Source organism: Otolemur garnettii, unplaced genomic scaffold (genome assembly GCF_000181295.1).
Source record: "Otolemur garnettii isolate 467f Iridium unplaced genomic scaffold, OtoGar3 scaffold00043, whole genome shotgun sequence".
Classification (NCBI taxonomy): Eukaryota; Metazoa; Chordata; class Mammalia; order Primates; family Galagidae; genus Otolemur; species Otolemur garnettii.
The window spans coordinates 11,916,081-11,925,896 of NW_003852438.1; the positions used below are offsets into that span (position 1 = coordinate 11,916,081).

Consider the following 9,816-nt stretch of genomic DNA (forward strand, 5'->3'; position numbering starts at 1 on the left):
AAAAAAAAAAAAACTTTGCCTTCCAGCTTGAGGAAGCCAGAAGGTATGAGTTCTGGGTAGGAATCCTGAGAGAATGCATAGTTGTGGAAATTGAATCAATAAGGAAACTGGTTTTCTGAAATCACATTAGTTCAGCTCAGGAAGAAAAAAAATGATTTTTCTCTTCTTTTCCTTTTTTATCCCTGCTTAAGAGCTGGGATGTTTGTGTCTAAATTCTTTGGGGGCTATGTGCCTGAGATGGTGCTTACCCCGGATGATCAGCGCCTGCTGGCCCATGTCACCCTGGAGCTCCGGCACTATCACCAGCTGCTTGAGAAAGTTCGGTAAGTATCTTGTACCTCTACTTCAAGTGGTAGCATTTGAGAGCCCCATACTGATCTCTATAGGACCTCACTCCCTGGCCTGTCTCCTTTTCCAGAATTCGTGATGCCTTACGTAGTATCCTCACCATATCTCGACATGGCAACCAATATATCCAGGTGAATGAGCCCTGGAAGTGGATTAAAGGCACCGAGGCTGACAGGTATGCAAGGAGTTAAGAGTTGGCTGTAGGAATAAGGTGGCTGGTTGGCTGCATCCTCCTTAGAGGACTTAACTAATAACTCTTTCTCCCCAGGCAGCGGGCAGGCACAGTGACAGGCCTGGCAGTGAATATAGCGGCCTTGTTGTCCGTTATGCTCCAACCTTACATGCCCTCGGTTAGCGCCACCATCCAGGCCCAGCTGCAGCTCTCACCTCCAGCCTGCAGTGTCCTGCTTACAAACTTCCTGTGTACCTTACCAGCAGGACACCAGATTGGCACAGTAGGTCTCTGAGAGTTGGTAGATCCAGCCTCTTTGAAAATTTATACTTTTATCATGTGTCCTCTAACATCCCACCAAGCTTTACTTTGGGACTCTTAAATTTTTTTTGTTGTTGTTTGAGACAAGAGTCTCAAGCTGTCACCCTGGGTAGAGTGCTGTGATGTCACAGCTTACACTCTTGGGCTTAAGTGATCTTCTTGCCTCACCCTCCCAAGTAGCTTGTACTACAGGCACCCACCACAACTCCCAGCTATTTTTTGGTTGTCATTGTCATTGTTGTTTGGCAGGCCCAGGCTGGATTCAAGCCTCCGGACTCTTAAATTTCTTGTATAAAGTCCTTGGTCTTGGTTCACAAGTCCAGTTTGTCTGTATATGCTTATTGTTCTCCAAACTCTACCTGGTGCACAAAATTAACTTGTGTACAGATGTTTTAAGATATATCATCATTACTGAGCACAGTGGCTCATGCCTATAATCCTAGCACTCTGGGAGGCAGAAGCAGGTGGATTGCTTTAGCTCAGAAGTTCAAGACAAGTGTGAGCAAGAATGAGAGCAAAAACCTTGTCTCTGCTAAAAATAGAAAACTTAGCCAGGCGTTGTGGTGGGCACCTGTAGTCCTAGCTAAGTGGGAGGCTGAGGCAGGATGATCTCTTGAGCCTAGGAGCTGGCCCCATATACCAAGGGTGGCGGGTTCCAAACCAGCCCCAACCAAACTGCAACAACAAAATAGCTGGGTGCTGTGGTGGGCACCTATAGTCCCAGCTAGTAATGGGGCTGAGGCAAGAGAATCACCTAAGCCCAGGAGTTGGAGGTTGCTGTGAGCTGTGATAGCACAGCACTCTACCAAGGGCAATAAAGTGACTCTGTCTCTAAAAAAAAACAAAAGAAAGAAAAAAAAAACACCATGATGCTAGCACAGTGGGCAGAGAAAACAGGTAGTCATTGCCTCTTTGACAAAGGACAATAACGTACATTCCTAAACTTCTGAATCAACCTTTTTTTTTTTTTTTTTTGAGACAGTCTTATTTTGTCGCCCTCAGTAGAGTGCTGTGGCTTCATAGCTCACCACAACCTCCAACTCTTGGGCTCAAGTGACTCTCTTGCCTCAGCCTCCCAAGTAGTTGGGACTATAGGCACTTGCCACAATGCCCAGCTATTTTTAGAGACAGGGTCTTGCTCTTGCTCAGGCTGGCCTTTTTTTTTTTTAAATTAGAGACAGGGTCTCCCTCTGGCTCAGGCGGTCTACCTGCCTAGCCTCCCAGAGTGCTAGGATTATAGGCATGAGGCACCGCACCCAACCTGCATCATTAGATAGTTTAAATAATCGTTGCCCTTTTTCATTATTTGGGCTTTCATTGAGAATGCTTATTCTTTTTCTAAATCCTTTTCCTGAAATCAGGTATTAGCTTAGGGTTATACTCCACTTTTTTCTATACACATTTATGATTCCTAAATGTCAAGAGATCAGGGTTGGAGACATCCTCTCTAGAGGCCATGGAATAGTGAGTGATTCTGGGATTCTTTCTTAACAGGTCAGTCCCTTGTTCCAAAAATTGGAAAATGACCAGATTGAAAGTTTGAGGCAGCGCTTTGGAGGGGGCCAGGTGAGAAAGCTAAAGACTGCTGTCGTCTCACTCAGCATTAGCCATGGTGTCACCTCCTTAGTTTCCCTAAGTAGCCCTGACTTATCACTCTTTCCATCTTTGACCCTGCTACTTCTTCACTTACAGTTTTTCTTTCCTATCTTAGCTAGAAGAGTCCTTGGAGCTAAAGGTAATCACTCCCCTGGTAATATATACAATTGGAGGTTGGGGAGTTTTATGGCAACTGGCAGTAACTCTGTTGTTCTTTTCCAGGCAAAAGTGTCTCCCAAGCCAGCAGTTGTAGACACTGTTGCAGCAACAGGGCCACAGCAGATACAAATGCTGATGGATGAAGTGACAAAACAAGTATGAAGCTTAAGACCTGTGGGAAACTGGAAAAAGCTGAATCCTATATACGTCTTTTCTGGTCTCACTATTATTCTCTTCACTCCTCCTTCTCTTAGGGCAACATTGTCCGAGAACTGAAAGCACAAAAGGCAGACAAGAACCAGATTGCTGCGGAGGTGGCTAAACTCTTGGATCTAAAGAAACAGTTGTCGCTAGCTGAGGGGAAACCCCCTGAAGCCCCTAAATGCAAGAAGAAAAAGTGAAAGGAAACTTGTGACTCATAGAAAATCACTTTAATGGATAGATACAGTAATAAATAAATGTACACTCTCTAAATACAAGTGGAGACCCTTTCCTTTTGTCTGTCCTATGCCTACCTTATGAATATGTGGGGTTGAGGGTCACATCATTGGCACTAGTGAGCAGGTGGTCAAGAGCCACTTCTGGGAAAGGTAGGTAGTGGGCCTGAGTGGGAGAGTGATGGTCCCAATCATTCATGGTTGGTGCAGATCAACCATTCGGTCAATCAAAGCTCTGCGAGTTGCCTCTACTTCCTTAGTCAGGCGCTCAATTTCCTGCTTGAGCCGTTCATTCTCTTCAGCTAGCTGTGCCACTTTCCTCTCGTTCTCCTGTTCTCTCTCCTTCATGCGCTGCTTTCCAGCCCGGGCTAGGGAATGGCCACTCTGTTTCCGTTTCCTGGTTCTTTGGTCTTCCTCTTCCTCCTGAGTCAGGGAACTCTGACTGGAATCTGGAGAGTGAGGGCTCTGTGAAGTGCTTGTGACCTCTGCTGCTCCTGGCTCCTCAGTCAGCCAAGCCACAGAGGCAGGGTCAAGAGTGGTAAAGGTTTTTGTTGATTCTTCCTTCAAGGAAAGATAGGGAGAGTAGGTATTAGTTGAGAAGGGAAAGGTAACATCACCCTCCAGCTTTAGGCCTGGCATTCTTACCTCTTCATTTCCAGGTGGTGAGACATAGGTAACCCCATTTTCATCTGAGGACAGGACCTCTTGCAGGTCCTCATACCAGGCTTCCAGCTCCCAGCTGGACAGTGTCCCAAAGGAGAAAGGCAGTGACTCAGCTGCCATCTCTGTAGTTGAATCAGGTCTGGAAAAGTATATACTTAGAAAAATAGAAAAATGGGGAGTGGGTGGAATAAGCTCCACCAAGCAGTCTATGTCACAGGTTGGCAAACTAGTCTACTACCTATTTTTGTAAAGTTTTATTGGAACACAACCATATATATTTATTTACATATTGTTATGGCTGCTTTTGTACTATAATGGTAGAGATGAATAGTGACAGAGACTATATGGCCCTCAATATCTAAAATATTTACTGTCTTGCCTTTTTTTTTTTTTTTTTTTTGAGACAGTCTTACTATGTTGCCCTTGGTAGAGTGCTGTGGCATCACATCTCACAGCAACCTCCAACTCTTGGGCTTAAGCCAGTGGTTCTCAACCTTCCTAATGCCATAATGTATTTTCATTGTTAAAAAGGGTTGCAACCCACAGGTTGAGAACCACTGGCTTAAACGATTCCTGCCTCAGCCTCCTGGGTAGCTGGAACTATAGGCACCCGCCACAACGCCCAGCTATTTTTTGGTTGCAGTCGTCACTGGTGTTTAGCAGGCCTGGGCTTGAACTTGCCAGCCTTGCTGCATGTGGCCTGCGCCCTACTTAATGAGCTATGTATGGCCCTGAGCCTACTGTCTTGCCTTTTGAAATTTACTCCCAGTCTATACTAATATTCCCTCTTTGCTTTTTGCCCTGGATTTGAAAAAGCATTCTTACAGGATCTTACCAAGTCCTCAACCCTATTTGGGAAACTATTGGTAGCTTCTAGGTACAATTACCAGACCACGTGTGCTCCTTCTGTGTGAGCATCTTGGGCTAATAGTTCTTTGAGTCAGTTTAACCTATGGGACTTAAGATTGGTAAGACAAGCCAACTGTCTTTGTTGAGGTTGACTTGAGGGCCAGGTTTTAATTAGGAATAGGAGCATGGTCACCTTGTTAGGGGTATGCCAGGAGAATAGACCTAGCTTGACAGCAAAACTCACTTGGATTCAAACCCTCCTCTCCCACCTTGTTTGGGTCTTTCCATAATCTCCTAAGGTCCCAGGAAAGGAAGTCTAAGCAGCCATCTTTTAGGACTTGGTTTGGGGAAAGGGTCACATTTACCTGCTTTCAGGTGTGGTGATGTATGAAGATACACTTCCTTCTGGAACACTGTGGGGAATAAAGATAACTGTTGACCATTTTTGGAAGGGGGAGAGGCAAGTTCTTTTTTTTTTTTTTTTTTTTATTGAATGGTAACTATGTACATTAATGCACTTCTGGGGTACAGTGTGGGGTTTGGCAAGTTCTTTTTATCTTCAGCTACCTATCTTTCCTTACTTCCAGTCTTAGGGATAGTTAATGGTGCCTGTAGCCATTTCTAAAGACAGAAGAGAGCCTAACTTCCTTTATTTTTAGTTGTTGACATTTGTAGTCCTGATTATATAATAGCAAAGTCCTGGCCAACTCAGCTTTCTCTAAATCTAAGGCAGGCCTCAAACCTGCCAGGGTGAGGACTAAACTATAGAAAATAGGCACAAATCAAGTTTTCCTCACTTTATCCAACAATTTTCAAGTGTACATTTCCAATCTGGACTCTTCTGGAGACTCCAACTCTGCTATCTACTCCTTCCTTGCCATTTCTTTTTAATGTCTAATAGGCATCTCAAAGTATGTCCAAAGAAAAACTCCTGATCTTCCCCTTCCAAGGCCCTCCCCATGTCATTAAATGGCAATTCTAGTTGCTTGAGCCAAAAACCTTATTATCCTTGCTTCCTCTCCTCTCATACCCCACAATCCAATCCAAAGCATTACCAAATTTATTTTTTAATATATGTTTTTATTAAGAGACTGGTCTCGCTATGTTTCCCAGGCTGGATTGCAGTGGCTATATTCACAGGTGCAATCCCACTACTGATCAGCACAGGAGTTTTGACCTGCTCTGTTTCCAACCTGGGCCAGTTCACTCCTTAGGCAACCTGGTGGCCCCCTGCTCCCGGGAGGTCACCGTATTGATGCCAAACTTAGTGAGGACACCTGAACAGCATAGCACACTATAGCCCAGAACTCCTGGACTCAAGCAATCTTCCTCTATCAGCCTTCGGAGTAGCTAGGACTATAGGCACGTGCCCCTGCGTCTGGCAACATTACCAAATTTTCTCAACTCCTACTTTAAACATTTCTCACCAATTCCATTGTTTCCAATCTAGCTTAGTTTATTATCATCTAACCCCTGATTATTGTAGAGGACTCCTGACTGCAGAGGGTCTTCCTGATTCTTTTGGGACTCAGTTCTGAGTCTATTCACAATAATAGCAGCCAGAGTGGGCATTTTAAAACTTAGGTCACCCCTCCACTCCAAATCCTCCAATGTCTTTCTATTTTATGCATATTAAAGGCTAATAATACGGCTCACAAAGCCCTACACAATACGCTCCTACCCTACCCCTGACTTGACATCTACCACTCATCTACCATCTCTTGCTTACTCTAGTCCAGTCCACTGGCCTGTTCTCTAAAGATGCCAAGCATGTTTTCATCTTAGTGTTTCTACACTGGCTGTTCTTTCTAGAAAGCTCTTTTTTCTACATTAACTGCATGGCCCACTGCCTTGCCTCCTTTGGGTCTTTCAGTTAAATGTCACATCCATTAAGTAATGGCCGCTTAATGTAAAACTGTAACCTCCACCCTGAACATTCTTTATACCTTTCATTGCTTTAGTTTTCTCCCTAGCCCTTAGATTCTTTGTTTTACTGTATGTCTCTCACTGAGATGACTTTTTTCTCTCTGGATATGCCCTGGGCCCCAAGTTGCTTGGCACATAGTAGGCACTCATTAAGTATTTGTAGAGAATGAACGGGTAAATTCCTTTCAATCTTTTACAGGGAAAGGACGACTAAGTCTAGAGGCAGAGCAGCATCTGCCTATCCCTGGGGCCTGCAGATGCAATATTGCTCTGAATATTTCTCTGCAGGGCTGTCCTCCCTGGGGAACCCTTCCTTGCCTTCCAGTGTGTAGGACCTGACTTTCATCAGCAGTGAAGCCCTAGGCCAGAGGGCTGCAGAGCCAAACAGGGGGCTGGCCTGATGCAATGGTTACACAGAGATCAGTTGGGAGACAGGACAGAGCAAAGAGGCAGGTACCAATCCCAGGGGAAAAACAATACACTGGAGATAACCCAAATGACTTTCTACATTTAAGATCCAGGCTGCTCTTGTGCGGGAAACCCACCTCGGCTCCCACTGCATCTGCAACCCTCCCCCCAATAACTCGCGTCAGTCTTCTTCGAGGTTCTGCTGTTCTCTGCAGGGCCCAGGAGCCCCAGCTACCCAAATGACCATGCTGACCCCGAGGCGCTGCAGCTGAGACGCGACCGGGTGAGGTAGGGAGAATGCCGCTGGTGGCGCAGCGGCTGAAACGGCCTGAGCCATGGTCATCCAGTCTTCTCATAGCAGGGGTGTGTCCTGCTGCCCCGCCTCCCTCCAGACAGGCCTAAAGAGGTGGCCCGCTGTTGGCAACTGGAGAGAATGAATTTCCCCGAGGGCAGCAGGGATCCTTTTGCCTAACAGCATAGAACAGAGCCCGTGATTCGGGCAGAGATGGAGTGGGCGCTATCGTCCCAAATTATATGAGTCTGTAAGTACTACTCCTGAGTAAAGGCTACTTCTCCTCCCTCGGACCGTCCCAAATTTCATGCGGGAGAGGCTAGGGCACCTCCTACAGAGCGGTCGCTCCAACTTTGAGGAGACAAGTGATGCTAGCGAAGATGGGAGGATAAAGGGTAGATGGGGGCGATCAATACTCGCCTCTCTCCTCAGGTTCCGGCTCTGATTTTGGCTCTGTCGCTGCCACCCGTTCATCTTCAACATGATATGCTCTATGTCTTAGACTCAAGCCTCTGACCTCAGGCTGGTAGAGCTGTGATCTTTTACCATCGCCTTGCCCTCCTCCCGGGGGCGGGATCCATAAACCTACCAATCAGAAAGCGGCACGCCGGCATTGGCCCCGCCTCATCCCTCACGTCCGCCATTCAGGGGCCCTGAGGCACCGCCCCCACCGCGCCCTCGGGTTTGGGGGTCTACGCCGTGTCGGACCCGGAAGTGGCTTTGGGTCACGAGGCTTCGCGGAGGCGGTGGGTGAGTCATGCGCGCGCGCGGAGGGGAGTGTGGTGGGGAGGGTAGGAAGGGGGGCGGGGATGATGCAATGTTTGGCAACCAGTGTCTGCGCGCGCACGCGCAGGAGAGAGCCAGGGTGGTGGGAGGTGCGGGGGGTGGGGGAGAGGAGAGGGGGCGGGGCACAAGCTCTCAGCACCCAACGGCCCAAACGGTTATCAACCGTGGCCACCCCCAAGGCTGTAATGTAGAGCGTCACTGGGGCTTGTCCCCCCGAAGAACTGTTGCTCCGCCCACCCAGCGTTGGCCCCTGTTTTACCTACTCTTCAAAGGACTCCCTATTTCCTTTGGCCCCTCCCAACTAATGGGCACTTAGGCCTTTTGAACCTTTCTCCTTTGAAAGTTTGCATCTATCCATTGGGATTGTGGACGTTCGACTCTTCTTAAATGGTCTCCTAGCCTGCTGAAAGGGGCTGAGGTTATGGAATTCCCTTGGTAGTAATTTTCTGCTTCTCTCAGCAGAAAATTATCTTGTAGTTTTCGATAAGTCCTCAGCATGCCGGAATTCAACGTTTTTTTGCCCAATGGAACCGATTCTCACTGCCCTCTGTATTTCTCCCTATGGTGCTCTAGTGCGTTTCACCAGGACCAAGCCCCTCCCTTTTGGCTGTACCAGATAGTAGGTACTGTGCCACACTGCTGGGAGGGGTCTTGAGGGAGGGGCCGCAGGCGTCCTCCCTCCTCGGTGTTCGCCGGGGGTTTGCAGTAAAGCCTTGTTGCCTGGGCGTGTACGTGCACTTCAGCTGCGGCCGCCGGGACTGGGTTGTCAGGAGTCCACATTCTAGTCTGAATTCCTTGACTCTTGCCCAGGGACGGTCCGTTCTTGTTTGTAAATTGAAGATACGGAGTTGTACAATGAAAACTCGGAACTTGAAGGCAACTTGAACAAAATTTAAAAAGCACCTCGCGCTGACGGGGTAGCTCATGCCTGTAATATTAGCACTCTGGGCGGCCAAGGCCGGTGGATTGCCTGAGTTCAGGAGTTCGAGGCCAGCCTCTGCAAGAGCAAAACCCCCATCTCTAAAAAAATAGCCGGCGTTGTGGAGGGTTTCTATAGTCCCAGCTACTCGGGAGGCTGAGGCAAGAGAATCACTTGAGGCCAAGAGTTTGGAATTGCTGTGCGCTATGCCATACACTCTGAGGACAACAAAGCGAGACTATGTCCCAAAAAAAAATAAAGCACCACGCAAAATGTATTTTTCTTGTGCCATAAAAATAGAGGCCATGTGGTGGCCTGTTACATATCCTGTCATACCTTCATGGGGTTAACTAGAGTTTAAGAAGAAATTGTCACAAGGCCGGTTGTGACTGGAGTAGTGTGGCAGTGACAGGTTGTTGGAGAGGCCGCTGGGTCGCTCCAGTCCTCCATCTCCCCTTCTGTAAATGGGGTCGGTGGTAGGTTGGACCAGATGGCCTTTCCAGGCCTAAAGACAGACCAGGTTGTCAGTGACAGGCAGAGGTCATGTGACTTGACAGGCCGAGGTCGTGTTGTGACATGTTGACCTGGGGAGGCGGGTCAAGTCACAGCACTCTACTCGGCAAGCCTTTGGGGCGGGGCAGGGCAAGTCGCGACTTTCATCCTTTGGGACTGGCCCCTCCTGGACCTGGCATTCCTGTCTCCCCCAACAGATTGTGGCTTTGGAAGGGGCCCCTCCCCGGGGAGGGCTGGGATTGGCCACCAGTGGCCTGGGAAGAGGCTCAGATCCTTCCGCGGAGGACGGGGGGGCCGCGTGGGGTGTTTGTTCTCTTGGGGATTAATGGGGGGTTGTGGGGGAGGGGTAGGCGCGCTCCCGCATGCGCACTGCGGCCCCTCCAGTTGGCTCGCCGCTGTCCGCTGGGCGGGGGCCCGGCCCCGCCCC

The 9,816-nt window shown here is 48.3% G+C and overlaps 2 protein-coding genes across 7 annotated transcripts in view; one reads left to right on the plus strand and one right to left on the minus strand.

The window, feature by feature from the left end:
* MARS (methionyl-tRNA synthetase) overlaps positions 1–3,075 on the plus strand; it is a 25,647-nt gene extending 22,572 nt beyond the window's left edge. For 2 of the 5 annotated variants that reach the window (XM_023513542.1, XM_003790568.3), the window contains exons 16-22: positions 192–323; positions 419–523; positions 617–803; positions 2,336–2,407; positions 2,553–2,576; positions 2,660–2,752; positions 2,851–3,075. In XM_023513542.1, the coding sequence (XP_023369310.1) occupies positions 192–323; positions 419–523; positions 617–803; positions 2,336–2,407; positions 2,553–2,576; positions 2,660–2,752; positions 2,851–2,997 (760 nt within the window). In that variant the 3' untranslated portion in view covers positions 2,998–3,075. Of the gene's footprint in view, positions 1–191; positions 324–418; positions 524–616; positions 804–2,335; positions 2,753–2,850 lie in introns of all 5 variants that reach the window. The other 3 variants (XM_023513543.1, XM_012805559.2, XM_023513541.1) reach the window with 2 other exon arrangements.
* DDIT3 (DNA damage inducible transcript 3) lies at positions 3,012–7,729 on the minus strand. 2 transcript variants are annotated; one of them, XM_003790573.3, is made up of 4 exons: positions 7,592–7,729; positions 4,911–4,958; positions 3,679–3,835; positions 3,012–3,594 (listed from the first exon to the last, which is right to left on the minus strand). In XM_003790573.3, the coding sequence occupies exons 3-4, from the start codon at positions 3,814–3,816 to the stop codon at positions 3,229–3,231; spliced, it is 504 nt and encodes a 167-aa protein (XP_003790621.1). In that variant the 5' UTR covers positions 3,817–3,835; positions 4,911–4,958; positions 7,592–7,729; the 3' UTR covers positions 3,012–3,228. The 2 variants fall into 2 exon arrangements, with proteins under 2 accessions (XP_003790621.1, XP_012661015.1); XM_012805561.2 differs by lacking the exons at positions 4,911–4,958; positions 7,592–7,729 and having other exon boundaries at positions 3,679–4,079.
* Between the last annotated feature and the right edge of the window lie 2,087 nt (positions 7,730–9,816).

What these genes read in the sequence shown, in the direction of transcription:
- DDIT3 (XM_003790573.3), bottom strand. Translation starts at nt 3,816, where the DNA reads ATGGCAGCTGAGTCACTGCCTTTCTCCTTTGGGACACTGTCCAGCTGG. An exon ending in CACCACCTGGAAATGAAGAG is followed by an intron (nt 3,595 to 3,678) that starts GTAAGAATGCCA and finishes CTTTCCTTGAAG; the next exon opens with GAAGAATCAACAAAAACCTT.